Genomic DNA, 21,960 nt, shown 5'->3' with positions numbered 1-21,960 from the left:
TGGTGCAGGTTTATGCTGGTATAATGGTGAGTTAGAGCCTAAGTGGTAGTGGTGTAAGAGGCGATCTCTCCAGGAAGCTCAGTAGCTGTGTAAACCTCTGGATTAGAGGACAGCTAAGAAAAATTTTCTTTATTACAATAGTGAATCTGGCCCCTTAGCAATAGCCTTATAATCTTCATGTCGTCTTATTCAGAGACCTGTTATTATCAGAGCACTGAGCATGTGGAGGTGGAAAGATCTCATGGGGTGAACTTCTTTTGTTTTGTTTTTGCCTTCAAGGTGGTGGTTAAATAAACAGCAGTTACACAATTTTCCCATAGCTGAGCTTTTTGTACCTAAGTCAAGGTGGTGGTTGTAGGTAGGAGTTGCTTTCATGCTGAATGTTGATAACATGTTTTACTGGGCAAATATAATCCCTGGGCGGCCTCTTCTGTCTGATCCTAGTCCACTGAGGGTACAAATAAGCTGTAGCTCTTAGTCTGAACTGTAACACCTTATGCTTTCAGTTCTTTTCAATTTTTGGTGTTCAAGGCAGTGAGTCCACTGGAAAAGGGAATGTGTAGTCTGGAAGCAAGTCCTAGAAATGATACATAAGGCAGGAAGCAAAACTGAGCTTCAGACAACTCCTGTCTAACAGACTGACCACGTAGGCCAAATATTGCCTGCTGAAAGGTGTCATCTATTGTACATCTAACATACGTTGCCAGTCTGTTTGCTGTTGCATGGACAACCAAGTTATTTAACACAAACATACATGTGGAAACTGGTAATAGTTCAAGTGAATTAGGTTTTTGATTGTCCATGTATTTCTGACATCCAAGGAGACTAAAGCTTCATCAGGCTCTCTGTCACAAGGGTGTATGGGGGTGGAAGGAGCTGTGCACTCGCCATGAACTGAGTTGAAGTCACTGGTTCAGTTCATCATGGCTGGCAGAAACTGTCAGATTTTTTGCCATAAATACGGATTCCTCAGTGTCTTGGCCACATCCATTAAAATCACCATGCCCAGCCTCTTCAGTGAGGGGATGGCATACAAGCAATGTCTAGTGGCTGCGTGGATGGGGCCAGGCATCGGAAAAGCCTTTGCGGGTCATTTTTCATCCATCTCCCTTTCCAAAGCACTGAGTATCACCATGGGTTCAAGACGTGATTATCAACATGATTATAATTTTTAAAATCTGAATTTCACACATGGAAGTTTCCTCAAGATTTAGATTTGTGGTGCTTGTGAGCTGTTTTTGTGGCTCCCTTTCCTTTGGCAATGTTGAATACTGTTAAGCATTATTTTCATTATGGGCAGAGATACAAAAGGAGTATTCAGAGATAGTATTGAGGTGATTTGGGCTTATAATGCCAATTTCTTGGACTCATTAGGAATGTTATTAAAACTCCCTTCAGAATGTCATTATTTAAAGTCTAGTGACCTCTTCTGTCATCCAGATGTCTATTCCTGACTGTTTTCTTTAAGGCTGTGAGTCAGACAGTGTTGATAGCAATGCTATGCTGCAGATGGAACAGAAATGTACAACACTTCTATTAATTTTTAAAGCAACTTGGCAGGGTCACATAGGTCCATGGAAATACAGTTTTGGGAAAAGAAACCAAAAAAGCTCTTAACTTGTTTCTCTGTGATGTGTTAGGATAAAATCCTGGTCCAGCCACTGAACAATAGCTGTGAGGTCTGTAGGCAGCTCTAGTCATACAGCAAAATGCATTCCTTTACCATCCATAGCACAATTAATCTAACTTGTCAAAAATTGCTAGTGATCTCTACACTGTAGAAAATACGTAGGGACTCGTGGCCCACATCCTGCAGGCAATAGAGTAAAGGGCAGATCCTACCAGAAGACCTGAAGAGTTGGACTCGGTAGTCTGCCTGTGTAAACTTGTTGTGAGGTCCCAGGGCAAAAACAGTTCAGAAAAAAAAAAGAAGGAGAAGGTGCAGTTAACCCGTTCTTCCCAAATCTTAGCATCCTCTGCTTGTATCACTGTTAAAACTTCCATGGTGACTAATGGTGATTTTCATCAACAAAAGAATGCACCTGCTGATATGAGAATAACAGGAAACTCCTCTTTTCATGCAATTATCCTTACTGATAAGAAATAAAGGACTCCCACACTGCAGTCTTCTGAACATGCTGACTAGAAACATCTCCATCTGCTGAATTGTTTTGGATCAAACTTTTTCTACCCCATATCTTTCCACAAGGCACTAGGGGGTCTTTAATAAGCTACTTTCCACAGTTACTGTAAGAAAAATTTAGCAAGTTTCTTAGCAATGAAAACTAAATTCCATTGGAAATACCTTGGTGGAGTTTTACAGCTTGTTTATATAAAACACTTTAATAGCGAAGGGAAAAGAAATGTTTTCCTCACACACTTAATTTCTTTATCTTGTTGTTTACAAGATTTTTTCTTCATGTTGTAATTTATGGCATCATTTTTCATGGATCTGAGTAGGAGCCTGGGTATTGAAGAGAGGAATGTTCTTTGAGGAGGTAAATTAAGTTTCTTCCGGAGTTCTATAATTCAAACCTGGGTACAGCTGAAATAGTGTTGAAATAGTAAAAAAGTTAATTTCTAGAGGAGAGGGGAAAAAAAACCAGTGCACCTTATTCCAAGTAAAATAAAGCAAGATCTTTTCGTCTTTGCATTTACTAAATTGCAAAGTACAGAGTGCCCTGGTGACTTGGTTTTGCCCAAGGGACATGAATGCTTGACTGGTCAATGTCTTCCTGTGCCCACGACAGCTTCTGCTCTCATTTAAGAAAATAAACATGACCATTTCTGTCATGTCGATTGTATCAATTGAATAAAGCTGTTAAATAGGTGAGGTAGTGTTATAGGTTCTGTTTATTTTCATCTCTGCTATTACTGCATGCTCCTTCCTAGTTGCACTCAGAAATGCCAGTCACAAAAAGGACCCTCTGTGCTGAGAGGTTACTTCTGTGAGTTTGGGTCAATGCTTTGGTTTTTAGCTCTATTTTTCATCAAGTTTCTGTGCTGCTTCTTAATGTTCTGTGAAGTGTTCAGCTATCATCTGCAGGGAGTGAATTTGTGCATATGGGTGGCCTTGAATCTCTTGTGGAAATACTCATTGTAGAGAAGGCCTCTGGTTTCATCACCTAAGTGGTACCCTATTGCAAATAAACACCTGCTTCTTTATAGATTAGCTGTAACTTTATTAATTTACAAGGGTGAATTTACTATCTTTCTCCAGTTAAAGCAAGGGGAAATGGGTACATTTCAAGAGGCAGTGTAGCTCCAAAGCTGAGGAGGGGCCCAGAAACTAGGACTTACTTGTTATGGGTCTAGTCCTACAAATGCTTGGTCAAGTGAGAAGGAAGACCCAGTGACGATGGGAAACTGCCAGCACAAACAAGGCCTACTTGGTAGATAGGACCCAGCAGGATCAGGCTTTGCTTACAACATTGAAACAGTAATTTTCATGCCACTTGGTAGGCAGATTGCACCAGATGTGTCTGACTCATTGCATCCATGAGATGCAATGCACTCAGATTATCTCTGCCAGGCAGAGGTGTGGATCAGACCAGGAGTCTTCCCCTTTGTGGACTCCAGGAACTCTGCACAGCAGAGATTAAACTGGGGTCTGCGCTCTGGCCTCTTTGGCTTCTTGACAATTTGACGCGTATAAAACAAAGTCAGTGTGACTGTGTGATACAGGCAGCACCTGGACCACAGATTCAGACAGTGTAATCAGAAATCAGTTGCTCTTTCTGTTAATGTAGTTAGCAGTGTCAGCTAAAAGCTTGGCTAATGTTGGCAAGACTCAACCATTTTCCAATTGGGCAATTTAAATTTCTGAAATGTACATTAGTACTAAACCAATTGTCTTTCAAATTTCACCTCAGTCAAATACTAACATGTGTTCAGTTTATTGCAGAGATTTATTTAAAGCCAAGGTTTCTTAGGATGTGCAATGAACTTGCAACTTAAAAACAGGAGCAGTAATAGTAAGTGTATCTGCTTTCTTTTGCAGCTTGTATAGCTCATTACAGAGCCTAGTTAATCAAAACAGTTATGTCTGTGTGCAGTGTAGTATTTCAAGTACTGTATTTTAAGCATGCTCTTCAATTTAGAGAGACACCTCAGTGTCCTGTTTAAGCAGCATCTATAGCACTTTAGGATTTGCTTTCCATTTGCTTTGCTTTTCTGCCTAACATCTGGGGAGAGATTTAGCAGAGTGAAAAATGCATGGCCTGGGTGATAACTGCGTTGAAGAAACCATACTGAAGACTATTCCCAACTGTTCCTGTGTTGTACAGGGTCTGTTGCGGGGGGAATAAGAGAGAGGAAGGGTTTGGATTGCTTAAAGAATCACCTCCAATTGTATTAACAATAGAAAATTGATTTAATAGAAATTTATATGAAAGTGTGACTTCACAGAATTCGATGTCAAGGTTTGCCCTATTACTTAGTATGTGGATGAAATGCACTCAGGAAAATTAAGTTAGAATCAGACTAAACTTATGTATATAGAGACCAAAAATGTAATAGGATAAAAAGAAATATTACAAAGAAAAATTGAGTTAGAATTAATTCCTTGTGATTTGTGCAAAGATCGGGAATGTGGAAAAGTAGGGGAGACTCTCCCGTTGAGTCATGAGGTTCAGAGAAGACCCCCTTGCTTTCTAAACTTCTGTTAGAGTCTAGGTGTGGCTGGATTGACTCCTAGTCCCAGACTTGGTCAATCGTTTATATCTAAAGGGTTTATGAGTATAATAGCAGCCTAAAATTCATTCACAGTTAGTTGAATAAGATTCACAACAGTAATTTAAGTATAAATTTGAAAGTAATAACTTATAATATACTTACTATAGACTATGCAGGCTAGTACACGTGCATGCATAAAGACACTAAGAGACATACATGTAAGAGAGTAAAAGAGGTATACCTGTTAAAAATTCCCCTTGAGGTCACTGAAAAGATTCAGGTCAAATGCTTCGGCATCTTTCTCAACAGGCGAAGGGTTGAGCCTCAAGGAACAGAGAAAATCAGCCCAGGTCATGTCAGCTTTTGGCGACATACCTCAGATTTTCACAAACAGGAAAGTTTGCGACCTCAGAGGCATCCCAGTCAGAGGGACATGCTGGTCACAGCCCGCTGCAGTCCAGGAGAGCTCAAAGGGCATCACTTAGTACCGCTGTTTATAGTTTAGGGAGATGATTGACTTCTGTCATCAAAAAATTGGTGGAATCCCAGCTACGCTGGTACCATTTCACGTGCAGTTAAGGAAAGCTCTGAGGCTGGCTGAGAATAACTTAAAACATAGATACGGGATGCTCCAAGATTGTCAGGAGAGGACTGTAATGTCTCAAGGTTGTTATGAGAGAGAACTGGCTATCTCTACTCCTGTCCCCTGCCTCCGCCGGGCAGCAGGAGTCCTTGAGCCGCACAGCATAACTCCCTGTCTCAGCTGTGTAAGAGTTCAGGGCACAGTCAAGGGTCGCTTAACTGCCCTACTCATTACACTTATGCTAAGGCCTAGTGAGACTTCCCAAGTTTGTAAATCATCCTGGAGAGGGGGAAGAAATTCACCACCACAGGGTCCCAGAGGACAAGTGGTACTGTGTCACCCTGGAGCCTGATGCTGCAACTTGCATGTGGCCCATTTGCAATTGCTTACTCATAAAGCAGCTCAACTGACTTGACAATTCGGTAAATAAATAAATGGGGTTTTCTTTAGCTGTGGGTGGATTCATTTATCCTGACTCTTATGCTGCATGGAAGGGCAATATCTATTTTTTGTTGTCTCTTATAGGAAAACCATTGTAAAAAAATCTTTGATGTTTCTTTTAGATTTATCAGTTACAGAAAATGAAGATGTTTTAGCTATTTCATCTTAATCTTATCGATAGCCACTTGTGAAAAAATAAAGGTGTCTGGATTCTGGCCTATGCCAATTTGCAACTGTTGCCTTGTGACTAAAGAGAAGGAGAAATGGTGACCCAGAGTCCCAGACTCTTATGTTGAGAACACATCAGTGAAAGTGATCAACTTAGGTGAGACAGGATGATCTGACAGTGACTGGGAAGACTGATTTTGTGGGGTGTGAACTGGGCTGCTGTTTCTGGGATATGCGTGCATTTCTTATTTCTTCTGTACCATCTCATGCACACTTGGAGATTCCTCATAGGAAGGGAGCAAAATGGTCTGTGCTAAAGACGACAAAAAGTTTCGTCTTCTAGGTGAGCCACAGGTTCTTTGGAGTGAGGAAAGACCTGCTGGGAGAAGTCCCTGGCTGTATTATACGTGTCCCTGTTGATCTCTTCCGTCCTTGAACACCAGCAGAAAAATCGCATGGGCTATAGAGGCAGGAGGCACTGAGCTGCAGCCCGAGTCAGTGAAGGGAGGGAAGGCTGCTGCTGTCTGCTGCTCCTGGAGCCATCTCACAGTGTGGCGTGGGCTGCAGGAGAAGTGTTGCTGCAGGAGGATGCAAAGGTGCAAGGGCTGAACGAGGAGGCAGTTGTCTGTGGAGGCAGCTGGTGAAACCATGAGAATGGAGCTAGTTTGGGAGGAATCTGAAAAGTGAGGCACTGCTTTTGATTTAATGTGGGAGAGGGTCATGTAGCTTGTGGAATTGATACAGGTTTTTAGGCATTGTGTTCTTTCTGCTAGAGAGTGTACCTTGTCATGGGGTTATTCTGGATTTAAAAGATTCCTAGTAATGCTTTGTGGAGTCAGGTGTCACCCTGGGCTTTCAGAGACTAGAGGAAAATTCCAGGTTTGACTTGAATGCAAACCTGTTCACGGCTTTTCTTCTGCTTAGGGTAAGGAATATGGCTTACCTTGTTTATAGGGTCCTCTCTCATAGCTCAGAGTCTCACAAAATGTTCCTTTATTTTCTCTTAGGAAAAGAAAACAAAGTGCCAGGTTCAGAAAAAGTTGGCTGGTTTCCTTTCCTCTTCTTTGGGAAAGCAAAAGACCCAGAGAGAAAACCACTAAAAGCTTTTTATTAAAGTATTTGTCTTTCCTATTTTCTAAATAAGACTTCTGGCCACTTTGAACCTTCTGCAGCTTTCATTAAAGATAATAGCTTTTTAATGACAATGAGTTTGTTTCCTTTATGCCCTGGGGTGAGTCATAGCCCTGTTCTCTCTGAAGAGGCAGTATGTGATGGGGTTGTGTAGCGTCTTTTGGCAGAAGAGAGAAGGCTAACACCCGTGTTCTTTGTGCCTATGGCCACATCTGAATGAGAGGAGCGGGACTTCCCTACTTCTCTTCTAGCCTGACTTTTGCCCATTGTCTTATAATGCAGCATTATATATGAGAGAGGAAAAGGCAGACTAAGCAGATCACACTTCCCATGTGTTGGAGTCTGCTGGAGACACTAGTTTTGCCATGTTGAGATGAAGCCTTTAACAAGGGTGAATGCTTTCGGGGTTTAAATCCAAGGAGGTGTTTGCTCAGCGGTAACTGCTTTGCCGTGGTGTGGATTTTCTCGGCAGTACCTCGAGAGTCTATGTCTTGGGGACAAAACTGGTGAGCTGAAAAACAGCAGATGCTTTGGACCTCACTGGTCGTACATTAGGGCTCTGGAGAAGACTTCTGCCCTCTTCTAGTACTCTCTGTGCACTCCGTCTGGGAAGCTGATGTGGTTCTCTTTGCTGAGGGTGAGTTTTACAAGGGTGGCAAAGGCACATCTGAAGAAGTGTGCAGCAGTTGCTGGCCTCCTGAGCACATGCAGAAAAGTCCAGGTCTAACAAGAAGGGATTTTTGGTCCCTGGGTCAATAGCCCAGTTCAGGTGTGCTGGCCAAACCACCCTTCAGTCCTAATGAGATCTTATCCCTTTGTCAGAGTATAGGACTGTTCCTGGGTGGGCTTTGTTCGCAGGTGGAGTTTAGGACTATTTGGTTCAATGTTCTTCTCCACTTTGGCAAAAGACAGAAGAATCTCAAATACATGGGCTCATAATCTGATTTTTCTTGAGATTTTCTTCAGGTAAATCTCTGAGTCTTGCTTGGTATCAACTCTCATCCCATGTCTCTGTGTGCTAAAAACTAGTAGATGTGTACAGAAGGGGAATGATGTTTAAAGGTCTTTTTAGTTCTATTCTAACATCTCAAAGGACACTGAGAAGGAGAGAATCGCAGTGCAGAGTTTGAAAGTCCTCCAATTAAAGCGGCATTAGGATCCCTGTGGATGTATTCTTTGCTTACTGGTCTTGATAAAAGAAAATTCCACCTCAATCTTTTCTCAAATAAGCCTTTTTTAAGACTCAGTGCTTGGTCTTCCTCCCTTTCCTGACCCCCCAACATGTTTTTAATTATGGCTTTCTGCACGGGGTGCCTGGAGTAAGCAGGCAGACAGGCATTTTAAGAAAGCAGGAGCAGGTGTGAAAGTAAATCAGCCAGCTCCTCTAGTGCTTACTATTATTATTTTGAGTTTTTCAAAAGAAAGAAAAACCCCTTAATTCTTGCATTAGGATATTTTCACACATGAGACTTCTCTTTTTCTCAGCACTAAGAGCTTGTTATCTGCCTGTGTGAATTTGTTTTCATCTTGGCCTTAAGTGCATTAATTCATACTCTGAGTGGGGTGCATGGGAAAGCAAGACCACATCCACAGCAGCGATTTCTTTTGTTGCCAAAGGTGAGCTAACCTAAAGAAGGACTTGAGAGAGACTGTGAGGTGAGCAGGTGAGGAACTGGATGTTAGAAATGCAGCTGTGGCAGAGAGATCACAGCAGAGGAGCTGCTGCGGCAGAGTCTGGGATGGTGGCACCTCTCCCCAACTCAAACCGCCGGCCAGGCAACCCTTCCTGGCAGGGTGGTTCTTCAGCCTGCAGGAGAGATGATTAAGGGACAATTCAATGGAGATCTATAAAATCCCAAGTGGCCTTGAGAAAGTAAATGAGAATTGATTGTTCCCTGTCCCTTCCAATACAGGAACTAGGGATTCAAATTAAATTAGCTGATGGTAGGTTCAAAACAACTTCATGCCCTGTGTAGCATGGCATTCTGCCATGAGAGACTGTGGGTGCTGAAAGTTTACATGGGCTCAAAATGAGATGGGAGAGAATTTGTGTAAGACACGGACTGAGGCATACTACTATACATTCGACCAATCTTCTATTCCCTCCTGGGCATCTACTATTAGCCACTATTGAAGACAGATACTGGGGGACACAGGTCTTTGTTTTGACCCAATGCAGCTTTTCTAGTCGATGAATAAATGCGCAGCTTTTTATCAGCAGCAGTCTGAGCTCAAATCCCAGTTTCTGCTCTCTGCTCTGGTATAGTTAGATCAGCTCTGAGGAGTCAAAGGACAATTTGCAATAGCTTGTGGAAAGGACATCTTTGACACGTCTTAGGAAAGAGCTGTGTGCACTGAGGTCATTTGTTGACAGCTGGGGCTGGCAAGGCTAGGACAGCAGCATCCTCAGGGTCTAGGATAGCATGAAGGGCTGAGATGCATCAAAGATTTCCTACTGCCAGGGCGTGGGGAAGGTAGTTAAACACTTTAATGAAACAAAGAGTAAAACCTCAGGTGAATGGCTTCTGTGGAATAGCCAGGCAGGGAAAATCCTTGGAGACAGCCAGGAGTTTCTCACATGTGTTCCCTGCTTTTCCTGAACTGGAGGCTTTTTTTTCTTATCTGCCACACAGGGGGAAGGATCTGGGATGGGAAAACATTCAGCAAACTACAGAATCAGGTAAGTGCTATGAACACAAAACCTCAGCAGTTGCTTTGGTCTTGGCATGAGGCCAGCTTGCCCCTATTCTGCCTGAGCAGTCAGCCACAAGCATAATGGAGAGTTTGAAAGGGAGAGTTAGTTAAGAATAACATGGGGCAGTTCAGTCTCACTTTGGATTTATGTTGGTGGTGCTCTCCTCTGTTGCACTTTGTCTCCAGTTCAGGCAGGCAGGGCATAAGAGCAAATGCTGCTGCTCAGCCAGAGCAGCAGCCTGAGAGGAGCAAGAGGAAAGTAGGGCTTGTGTCTGAATATAAATACTGCTGAAAATTAAACAGCCTGCTTCAGAGGATGCTGAAGCATCATTTCATGAAGGGGGATATCCCCAGAAACAGGATGATGGGATAGGAAGGAAGGGATGGAAGGTTTTTACATAATTACAAGTTAGGCGCTCAGCTTCCAAAGGGTGGAGGGGTGACGAGAGTTGGCATTCAGTTTTGATTCATACAAGTGTTGTCTGCGGTTAGAGCAAAGCCCCTGATTATCAACTATCCCAGAAGATCTCAGGCTTTTGCTGGGTTTCCTGGTTTTGGAGTTTTGCTGCTTCTATCTGATTAGTTGTAGGAAGCTTCACTATTTGCCCCAGCTTTTCTTTGAAAACATTAAAGTTTCTGAGGGGTTTTCTGCTTCCCTGCTGATATTTAAAAGCTGAGAACAAAGTTTCTATATGCAACTGGAATGCCTCCTGTGCTCCTCTATGCCCAGCAGGACGTAGTCTGTTTAGGACCACGTGTGCTAAAACTCTCACCAGCAAAGCCTGGAAAAGTGTGCCCTTGCATGCTCTAGGCGTGAGATAGGAGAGGCAGCAGACCACAGAAAAGACTCTGCTGCAGAAATTGATTTTCAAGTTAGTACCTGTTCACAGCAGCAAAAGTATAGGTAGAAATACTGACCTTTGCTGCCTTGTGAACAAGTATTGTTGCCATTGCTGTTGATTTGCCTCATGTTCTGGAAAGCTTGTGTGAACTGGTGGTGCTTCTTGCTGAAACATAATGAACAAGCAGAGCATCCCTTGTGATAGCCTTGGAGAAGGGTTTGAATGAGGTGGCAGCCAGCTCTCCTGTGGCCTTCACATATCTGTAGAAATCGGATCACTTGGTTGGCTACTTTCCTTCCATGTTTTTACAGACTTGGCTGTGACAATGGAAAGTAAAATCAGACACTCCAAACCAGAACTTTTTTTTTTGTCCTGCATAGTGATAGCTCTGTTAGTTTCCTTATTGCTGGAATGCACAGGAATCCAAGTCCTGCACAAGGGACATAAAGTGCAAGGGGCTATACAAACACAGAACAAAGAAAACACTGCTATCCTAATGCATTTGCAATGTATATATAAATTATCAGGTGATGGGGCGTACAGGCAAAGGGGCTAACAGTTGGGAGTAGGGTAAATCCTATCCAGGCTACATAATCTTTTTTTTTTTTTTTTTTTTTTTGGGGGGGGGGGGGGGGGGGGGGGGTGGTAAAGTTATGGCAAAATAAAGTTTAAGAAGGGGCTGGTATTGGACAGCATTCCCCATTCCACAGATGGGTGGATCAGCCTGTGGTGAAGGCAGGGACACTGATTAACAATCCAGAGTGAAAGTGAGAGTAAGCTTCCCTTTGTCCCTTGGAAGGGACTTTCCATCTGCGACATCCTCCCACCCCTCAGAGTTAACGAAGGGAGCAGGAGGGCCTCTGGGAACTGGGTCAGTGGCAGCTCCAGCACAGTGCAGCTTAATTAAGCAAAGGAAAACGAGAGGGCAGGAACCCCATGTGGCCAGCCGGGAAAGCAGCTGGGTTTGAACAAGCAGATAAAGCTGCATTTCCCTGTGCCCTAGTGAGCTGCCTCTTGATGTTCCCCGTAGGTTGGAAGACACAATCTCCACTGCCAAGGACAGCCCTGCAAGCTGTTCTGCTCCTGAACCTCTCCTTATAAGATGGACTTAGCCACATTTCTTTTCTGTAAAGCATACTTGCTTAGCTCCGATATTCCTTATAGGGCCAACAGTCCCGCTTTTAGACTTGGCAATTGTCTTGCAAGAAAACTGTTGCTGGGCTGATGTGGTCCAGCATGGCTTGGGCCATGTTTTCCTTGGCTTCTTTACCATCTTTAGAGCCTGTCAGGGAAAAAAAACCAAACCCTAAAAAATCCCCTAGGGCTATGTCAGACCACAACAAGGGAGAACTTCTGCTTTCAGACTGGGAATGTGAGATGAGCAACAAAGTTTGCTCCCAAGAGCTTCAGGTGGGGGTGGATTGAAGACAAACCCTACTGAGATGTCTGGACCCAGATCCAATTTTCCTAACAGCACAGGGTCAGTCAAAATTGCAGTCTTTATGTGGATGCGTTGCTTTCTAAAGCTAATTTTCAGTCAGTCAGTTCTATGTGTCTCAGAATAATGTGAAGGTGTTCCTCCTACCTCAACAATTCTTGGCATGGGGACTTGGAGCACGCCAGCATCAGTGCTGGAAACAGAAACACCCGGGAAGCGTTCTCTGTTACTGATCCTCAGTTAATTGCGCAAGAGCTGCGCAGGCCTCTGGTTTGTGTTGACTAATTAGCTGAGTAATGCAATCTCCTTTTGAATGTTCTTCCTGTTCTAGATCAAGAATGAGACATACATTGATTAAATGACTTGTGGTCACATAGTGAGTGACTCATTGGCAGAAGCAGGAATTAACACCTGGTATTGTTAGATTCCTGCTTCCTAGACCCCATGGCCTCTTATTTCTAGTGCTCTTCTCTTTCCTCTCCTGGCCTTTTTGTCTCTTGCCCACTGCAGGATTTGCTGGATGTGCGATTTCCAAGGTGACAATATCTGACCACTGCCAAGAAAATGAGACATCTATCCTTTGCTACAGACATCTGTTGACATACAAAGAAGCGAAAGTTCCGTTTATTTCTTATCTTTTTGGAACATTTTACCATGTTATGCTTGAGCTGTTACAGTGCCAGGTCTCCTCTGCTCCCATGCCTCCAGCATTGCACATGATGAAGGTGTTAGCCTGTTCTCTAATACTATTCTTCTGTTTTTCTAGAAGCATCTTTGCTGCAGTCTCCCTGAAGTGGAAACACTCTGCCCATACCCACTGTTAGCACAATAGCATAATCAGTTCCAAAAAATCAGTGGGTGGGTTTTAGAAATCCCAGTTCGGATTCGATTCAGCAAGGTATAACATCTGTTGTGATCAATATTTTAGAGCAATTCTGTTTGATAAAAAGTTACAGTAAAGCCTTTAGCTTCCTACTGAATAGCTAAATAATTCACAGGAGTAGCTCTAATCACTTTAAGCTTCTTGCATTTGAAAGTAAGCAGAAAATTCAGAGTAATTCTGGAGGGAGGCAGTATAGCCAGCTGGATCGTGTTTCTTACAAGCTGCTGTACTGGGAATGAAGTACCTTCAGGTTTTTAACGGCTCCTGAGGTACGCGGGAGTCAAATCTGGCACAGAGTGGTCTCTTTCATAATTTGTTTTTGATGGTAATCTTTCTGATAATTCGGCTGGCGAGTGCTAGCAGTCCGTGCAGAAATCATACCCTTTCGTTTTAAAAGTCTGCAGAAACGGAACTAGTGGATGCACAGGCATCATGAGATGCCACGAAGGTTAAGGCAAAGAAACGCGATGGTCGGGAAAATTCAGGGCACCCGCGTAACGAGCGACTGTTGCTGTAAGCCCGTTGTTAGGGCCCCGGCTACAGCTGCGCACGCCGCACAGCTCCCGGGGCCAGCAGCCCAGGCGCTGCTCCGCCACACCTGCCTCCGTACAGCGGCGAGGAGCGGGCGCTCTGCCCGGGATGGAGCCGCCGCTGAGGCCGAGCGGCCCCGGGGCTCGCTCCGCCGCGGGGCCGGGGCCGGGCTGGCGGCACCGGGGCTCCGCCCGGCCCGGGCCCGGCCCGCCCCGCCGCCTATCCCCCGTTCAGCGGCGGGGCCGGGACGCGGGGGAGGCGGGCCGGCGCCTCTCCCCCTCGGCGCCCGCTCCCGGCGCCTTTCAGCCGACGACCGGGCCGGGCCGCGGGGAGCGAAGGTCGGTGAAGGCGCCGCGCCGCGCCGCCCCGCCATGGCGGGGTGTCCCCGCTGGGCCGCCCTGCTGGCGCTGCTGGCCCTGCCGGCCCTGCCCCGCCGCGCCAACGCCGGCTGCGCCGCCCGCGGGCTCTGCTGCCCGGGCCGCGACCCGGCCTGCCTCAGCGTCGGCTGGCGGCCCGACGGCTCCCACGGGCCCTGCTACTGCGACCAGGCGTGCGCCCGCACCCTCGACTGCTGCCACGACTACGCCGAGGCCTGCCCAGGTGAGTGGCCGGCGGGGCTGCGGCCGCTCCCGCCTCCGGCCGTCCCCGCCGGCCCCCGAGCTCACCGGCACCTGCCTGCCCGCGGGGCTCCGGCTGGCTGGCCGCATTTAAAAGCGCCGCCGGGCTCCGCTTGGCTCCTGGGGAAAGCAAGAAGGGGCAGGCGGGGGTGCGGGTGGCCGAAGGAGGGATGCTGCGGACGCTTCGCTCCCACCTCGGCTGCGATTCTCGGAGGTGCTGGGGTTCCCCTGGAGCGGGTAGCTGGCAGGGCACGTCAGGATGGGATGCGGCGTGTTTGTACGGGACAGAAACGTGAAATGGGACGCTTCCTGACTGAGTCAGGGTCCCCCAATCCCTTTCCCTCTTGCGGATTGAACTATTACGGATGGGATCAAATCTGCTGCTCCTGTTAGGCTGTGCTTCCCCGCAAAAAGGCACGGACAGCTGCAGCGCCTGCCTGCAGCTCCAGCGTTTGGTCTGGCGAGAGCCTCGACCGCAGTGCCCGTGCAGCTGCGTGCTGGGGTCCCCGGGCAGCGCTGCCTTCCCGGGGGGCACAGCAGCCCTCCCTCCATAAATGTCTTCCGCTCAAGTGCAGGCATGAATTAAGGGGATAAGTTATTTTAGTGAGTGGTGCAATCTCATATTCCCTTCCTACGAACAGCATCCTCAAGGAGTCTTACCCGCTCACATAATGCCTTTTTTTTTTTTTAAACCTGCATACCTGTGCCTTAGCAGAGTTTTGCTCTAGGCAGATGGGCAGACATTCCCGTGATTTAATTGCCTTTTTCCTTTCAAGAGAGAGCTGGAAAATGGGTGGGAAATAAGTTCGTTCCAGCGTGATTTAAACAAGCTATGTCTGTGAATGCGGACAGGCTGGCGAGTCTGCAGACCAACAACTCCCAAGTGCAGCAGAGACCAGCGAGCAGAAAAGTGCTGCCCACAGGATCCCATAACCTGCCTCACCCCTGCCCTGAGGCAGGGCACCCCAGGTCTGCAGGGAGGGCGCAGCTTGGCTCTCTCTCCTGCTGTTGGGGCTGTCAGGGAAGGGGCATGTTGGTGCTGGATGTCCCAGTGCCTTTGATGTCTGAACGCGGCTGGGCTGTTCAGTCCTCCTTCAGTACTGCTGCGTCTGAATCCTGCTGCTCTCCGCAGTCATCAGGGATAACTGGGATAGACAGGAACCCCTCGTGTCTGTTCTTCACATTACCGAAGAGTAATAAGAAAAACGTATTTGCAGGCCCTTGTTACGCATTGTGAGCAAAGGGCGGTTGCTGCTCCCTTTCTGTGCTGGGCACCTTTGCGGCAGTACCCGTGTCGCAGCTGCAGCCCCTTGCTGCCAGCCCGGTGCCATCCTGTGGCTCACCGGAGGAATAACAGCATCCTGCTTATGGAGATCAGGCGAGAAAGCTGATTTTGTGCAGGGTGAGGTATTTCTGCATTATTTCTTGTGATTCATTTGTGCTGCATGTAAGGGACCCAGTTCTACTTTGACTTGTATTGCATTTGTAGCCGGGCCTTTTTTCAGTAGTTTTCTTTCTTCCACCACTAAAGAGCTAGCTACTTTATCAAACTGACTTGTAAAGCAAAATATTAAGGCAAAGGCATTAATATCTGACACCAAACAAAACCGAAGAGAGCAGAATATTCCAAATAAATCAGATGCACAAACGGATTATAACGTTGGCTAGCCTACAATCCAATGCACAGGCTTTTTTTGTGGTGCATTGCTGCATATATGGAATTTCTCAATTACTTAGATAATTGATTTAATTCCTAATCTTTGAATAGGTTTAAAAAGCTGTTTGTGGTGACTTTAGACAAAGAAGAAAAGCAGTAGCGTTTGAAAGATCTTCCTAAAGTTCCTGAAGACAAGGGCAGTTTCAAATGAGGTTAATGCAGTAATTAGGGGTTATCTGTGTTCCCTGGGAGAATAAATTGAAGTATCAAGCTTGAGCTGCTCAGAAAGGCTGGGATTCACAACAGCATTGAGCAGCTTATGTCCCAATGAAATCAGTGGGGCTCAGGCTTTTGAATACCTTTGTAAGTTGGAGTGCAAATGTCTGTTACTGTAAGGCGCTGAGCATAGTGACTCTTAATCGATTTGAATGGGCTCATCTGCATCTTTAAATTGAGTGATAGGTTGGTAGTGGAGCTGGACTCAGAACCAAGGAATTCCTTGTGCCTGAGGTCAGCGTCATGGGTCAGTGTTTCTGTCCTTGGGTAGTTTGCCTCTCGAGTACTCATAGGGATTTTGGTGGAAGATATCTTGCAAGTGCAGCCCTTCTCTTAGTGTATGGAAGGTGGTGCGTGCTGGCCTTTAGCTGGTCACTGGGTGTGTGAGGCACCCAATGGCCAAACCAGCAAAGTAGGAAACCTGATAAGACACCTGTTCACTGGTATGACTGAAGTTTGATGTCCTTAGAAGTGCTGGTGTGGTGTACTGTCATACACTGGCCCAGCTCAGTCACAAGATACAGAAATGCAAGGAGAGGGACTGTAGCCAGCTAAGAAAATTTTTTTGGGGAAAAAAAAAAAAAGAGTCTAGGCTGACCTGCAGGTGTTTTTCTCCAAAGGTATTGTTCTTGATGGTTAGGTTGTGTTGGTTAAATAGAACTGACCAAGTATATCATGGGCTATGGTTCTAGGTTGCCTTTGAGAGAGACCAGGAGGTGAATGCTCTTGTGCTTGAGTGATTCCTGTGTTATTCTTGATAGTTCTCTCCAAAGATTCAATCCTATGAAACTCAATTATGGGCATGGTCATGGGGAAGAGATCACAAAAGGGGATATGTGACACGGAGTGGTACCAGTGTGTTTCAGACCGAATAAATGGGATGTTGAGTGCTGAAAGAAGACATTTCTTTGGCTGCATGGAGGCCAAAACTTAGGAGTTTAGCACTGTGAATACTGTGTGAGAACAAGTAGGGATGCTCAATGATGTGAAGATTTTTGAAGCATTACTTAGTGCAAGTTCCCAAAATTTAAAGTCATGAGTCACATCCTCAGAATATTTTGGGGTTGGTTCCAACATGTACAAAGTAGAAACCATTGTATTTCATTGTGATTCTTGAACTCAACTCCAGCTTGCCATGTGATGGTCCAAACTCCATGGCTGGTCATCATTTGCTGTGTGATATCTCACAAGAGACGTCAGTAAGATTTCGGGCCTTATTTGCATGAAGGCTCTACACCCTCCGCTTCCTCCTGCTCTTTATTCTGCTCTTCCCCTACCACTCAACTTGACCTTGTCTAATTTTAAAACTTTTCTCAGTTCATCCAGTGCAGGTCCCAGTTTGAGGGGGAGGCTTGCAGTGGTGTAGGAAAGGGAGGTGAGTAGCCCCACATAGGCTAGCCTGGACAACTGGAGCTTCTGGGCAGGTAATTTCCTGGGAGCAGAGCTAGTGGGAACTGCCCAACACAACTGTGGGACAGGTGTGAAATAAGGAAGGTTGTACTGAGCGATGTCAAGAAGTGTCTTTTCTGGAGAAGGCACATCACTGGCATCATTTCTGTAACCTTCCACATCCCTGTTTGTTACTCTTCCTCCAGTTATCCCCTGTGTCGTATCTCAGTGGAGTGTCTGGAGTGGCTGCGCAGAGCCTTGCAAGACAACGTATCGTGTTCGGAGGAGGCACGTCATCCGGGAGCCCAGGAATGGAGGAGAGGCATGCCCTCCTCTTGAGGAGAGGGCTGGCTGCGTGGAGTACTGGACTCAGCAAGGAACAGAGTGCAAACAGTCCCTGAGTAAGTCCGCTGAAAATGTAAGTGTCTGGGTAATCGGAGGGAGGACTCTTGCTTGGGTCAGCAGAGCTGATCTTTCTTTACTGTGTTTGCAAAGGGTTGTTTTCAGACACCAGCATGTTTGCTCTGGGCCTGTCTGGTGTAATTGAGAACTGAGCTCTTCACACAGGGCCTTAGAGATATCCTTCCCGGGACAGTATTTGAAAGTAGTGCCTGCTGTTTGCTGTGATCTGCTGTGTTTCAAAAGTGAAATGTTACAGGCCTGTTGTGATCTCGCTTATACAAGTGTAAACCTCTGGTGATTTTGTTAGAGTTGGTAGATTTATGCCTGTTTAAAACTTCTGTAAGTGGGTGTTGAGCGCTTTTTTTTTTTCTTCTTTTTTATATATATTTTTTTAATTTTATGAGTCATCTGCAAAAAGTCATGAAGGAGCAACACTCATCAAAGGCAAGATATGAATTCTTTGCACTGGAGCAGAGTGCAGGCAGAGATCTCCAGCCAGTTTCTGGAGAAAACGCCTGATTTCATTTTGTTCAAATCAGCTTTTCCTGACATAACTTTACTGATTTTTAGAAGAATGGCTTGTCATTTTTGCTGGTATTTTGGTGTCAAAATCTGTCCAGTCTGGATGTTGGCTACAACCGACTCCTTCAAACCTATGGGAAGTTAGTATTAAGTGAATATTGCCTCCCCACTGTCTTTTGGGTGTGCCTGATAAGTAGGCTTACTCTGCTCAGGCAAAAATCTGGCAACAATACAGATTCTCTTTTCAGTGAAATGGTTGATGGTCACGGATAATATGAAAATACAAAGTTTGAACTGTTTTTGTCTCCTGCTGAAGATAAAACTATATGACATTAAAGGCCTATCGTACTGTTTTGCAGATGTAAACAGCCTTAGTGCAGTATTGCCGCTTACACTATGTACTCTTTCTCTTTGATATACACAGTCCCGGCATTAATAACAACAGGAGGGTTTGGAAAAGCGAGGAAAAAAAGAGCTGCAGCTGACGGCAATGAAAGAGCAGGGTAAGTCGGAGGCTCAGCACAGGGCCTCAGTCATAGTCCACCTTCAGTGTCTGTCCGGTTGCAGTTTTGGGCCCAGCTTTTTGCTGATCAGAATTGGTGTTTTCCAGCAGAAGGGTGGCACTTCACTAGCAGGGTGCTGCTCTCCCCTCAGCGACAGCAGTATCTGCCATGCATCTGAAGGTTGTGGGTCTGCCTTGATGCAAGGCCAGTACAAGACTGAAATTCAGCTCTTTGTTCATGGCATCGCTGCTGTTTAAGGTTGTGTGATCAAAAAGCCAAAGACCATTCACTTCAGCTCTTCCCAATGTGGAATCTGGTGCAGTTTGCACTTTTTTACTTAAATGGGGTAAATTCTCAGGGGGCAGAGTTTGCTATCTTGTTGCATGGGAAGCACATCTCTCTCCCATTTAAGCGCCCCTTGGCTGTAATACTGCCTGTTTTCCCTGTAGCACTGTTCCACAGCACAGGTACAGGCAGGGCTGTGTGGAAAGCTCTGTTGCATTTTACCTTTTGAGACACAGCCATCTCTGTGTGTGCTGCTCTGCCTCTGGGCTGGTGCCTCAAACACAGGGGAGCTAGCATCAGCCTTCCCAGTCCTCTTCTTACCCGGTTGGGGTCATCGCTACCAGCGACGCAGTGCTGATGGGAAAGGTTATCTTCCATCCTGTAAACCCTCGTACACAGCTTCGCAAGATAGTTATTCGCCAGGGATTCTTAGTGCAGTCCCTGGTGGTTTGCCTGTTTCTTGTCGAGTGCTGCCATTCCTGTAAACACTGTGTGGAGCTTCCCAGAGCTGCTCTTGCAGCATGAAGCAGCCATGCACTTGTTGATTTATTTCCCCACATGCTGTTGTACGTATAAGTATTCCCATAGTGCGTGGGTGCATCCGTCTTCCTCACTTAAGTGTCTGAAGGAAAGAGCATCTGTTCACCCTGAGCCTCCCTTTGACTCCTCATTAGTTGAGTCTTCCTGTAAAATTAAAAAATGTGAGCATGGGTCTATTGCACGCATATTTATCCTTGCTGTCTTTCCCTCAGATAAGACAAGGAAGCAAACTGCTCACGTGGTTCAGTGTGCTACTTGAAGGTGTTTGGAAATCCCCGTGATGACTGATGCAGAACCAGACTAGACTAGAACCCAATTCTCTTCTGTGTCTATAGACAATTACTAAATTTCCTTGGTTTTCCCCTCCAAACAAGGCCAGTTCTTTTGGGCTTTCCTCTCAGGTTTGGTTAAAATCAGAAGCACAGAAAAGTCTGGGCAGGGCAGAAGTGCTGTGTCAATCTGGTAGTCCTCCCACTGAGATTTGACAAGCTCGCTCTGTCTCTTAGAAGGGAGATCATCACAGGGAAAACCTCTACAGACCGAATCTTAGCTCCTGTTGCAAGTTGCTCTACAAAACCCGTTATAAGTAACTGAGAGTAGATGACAGAGAAAGTGTGGTTCAGCAAGTGGATACCAGGCTTGGAATCGGAATCAGAAGACCTGTCCGTTCAGGTTTTTTGGCTTTAGTCAAACGCTTGACCAGTATGTGTCTCTATTTGTAAAAACAGGTGCCAGTAATACCTGATATTTTTTGATATGTCAGTTGAAAACAGCAGCAAAGTAGTTTTATTGCCCATTTAACCTTGTCAAAGTGCAGGTACGCCATATGTTCTGGTTTTTATGACCTTGGGTGTGGGGTTTTTTTGTTTGTTTGTTTTCTTGTTTTTCTTAATTAGTGGTCTATGGTCACCCAGTTTAGTCTAGCTCTTCCAGTCCCTTGGAGGGCTCTAATCTGGTTATTGAACTAACCTACTGGGTTATTTTGGTTGCAGGTACTGTGTTGAATTCCAGCTTGTGGCCATCACGCCGGGCTGCTTGCAGAGCCACCACTCGTACACTCACTGGATGCAGTATCTCAGGGAGGGCCACACTGTCTGCGTGGAGTGTCAGCACCCAGCTTTAGACTCCAGAAGTCTACATTGTTACGGGGATGGCAGTGGAAGCAAAAAGTAAGAGTTTTAGGTTTTGTTTTCGTGTTGAATTTTTCATTCTTCTCCCTTGGTCTGCTTGTCCCAGTTTCATAATGGGCTGCACACAGCTCTCTGGAGCACTCTACATATATTAACTGGTCTTTGTTGCACATCATGAGTTTCTTGCAGAGATGAAATGACCTGGTGAAGCTTACATATTAAACCAGTGGCAGAGCCAGGACTGAAGTGTGGGAGCACCTGCACTTAGTCTGCTAAGTCTCCCTGACTTTTACGTGGCACAGTTGTGGAGGTTTTTTGTTTTATAGACACTCCAGCCATTCTTCTGAGGTTAACAGTTTTGTCAGATGTCAAATAAAAGAAAATCTCTTTCTGATTTTTAAGCACTGTGGACATTGTTTCTACAAGTAACCCTTCATGGGTATTTCTGGCAAGTGGCAGCTGGCTTAGGGACTTGGGGTATGTGCTGGCACCTGAGGCTGGATGGAAGTACTGTTAAATCTTTGCACTTTCAGCATCCTTTCCCTGGAAAGCTGAAGAAGCTTTGGGGTGATTGATGGTGACCACCCAGGTTGTACAAATTGGGCAGACTCCAGCAAAGGTGAAGGGAATGGCTTGAAGCTGTGAAACGCATCCGTGGCAGAGCCAGCAACGGAGGAGTCCTGGCTTCCAAGCCTCTGCTGTTGTCACTGGAGGCACAGCTTCTGCACTGCTTTTATCCTGATACTCTTAACCCCGTTGTTAGTTTGTTAAAGGCATCCTCTGAAACTGGTTAACAGCCCTGCCTGAGAAAAATCATTGCCCATCAGTGCCGGGCAGGGGTATTTTTAAAACTTATATAAATGTTGAAATAAGCACATTCATTTGAATGAGAAACTCTAAACTAGGATTGTCAGGCCTCAAGCACACAATGCATTGCACTACCAAGACTGCCAATAACGGCAGGGGTTTTAGGCAGGGTTTTTCTCAGGCTTTTAGTAAGAGGAAGTCATGTTAGAGTCTTTTCCTTCCCTGCCTCAGCTTGTTATGTACAAAGGTTCCGAGAGCTTTTAGATAAACAATCAAAAAATCTTAACTGGTGTGGCCAGAAGTAGATCTTACTTGCATTCAACATGTAAATGATTATAAAAGCTTACAATAATGTTATTTTACTAAAACCCTGGAGCCAGACAGGAACATCAGATTAAGCGAAATAAAAAACATATTCAGGAATTCATTTCCTCATTAGGCTGCAAA

General features: G+C 45.6%; 1 protein-coding gene across 4 annotated transcripts in view; it reads left to right on the top strand.

Moving 5' to 3' along the window:
* LOC115339888 (somatomedin-B and thrombospondin type-1 domain-containing protein-like) overlaps positions 1-21,960 on the top strand; it is a 39,517-nt gene that overhangs the window by 13,035 nt on the left and 4,522 nt on the right. For 3 of the 4 annotated variants that reach the window (XM_041122796.1, XM_041122795.1, XM_041122797.1), the window contains exons 3-5: positions 17,531-17,725; positions 18,673-18,751; positions 20,569-20,745. In XM_041122796.1, the coding sequence (XP_040978730.1) occupies positions 17,531-17,725; positions 18,673-18,751; positions 20,569-20,745 (451 nt within the window). Of the gene's footprint in view, positions 1-13,465; positions 13,986-17,530; positions 17,726-18,672; positions 18,752-20,568; positions 20,746-21,960 lie in introns of those variants that run through there. The other variant, XM_030010481.2, reaches the window with a different exon arrangement.

The sequence above is a fragment of the Aquila chrysaetos genome, chromosome 3 (genome assembly GCF_900496995.4).
Source record: "Aquila chrysaetos chrysaetos chromosome 3, bAquChr1.4, whole genome shotgun sequence".
NCBI lineage: Eukaryota > Metazoa > Chordata > Aves > Accipitriformes > Accipitridae > Aquila > Aquila chrysaetos.
The sequence above is the reverse complement of the archived record's forward strand: the minus strand, read 5'-3'. Positions and strand labels throughout refer to the sequence as shown.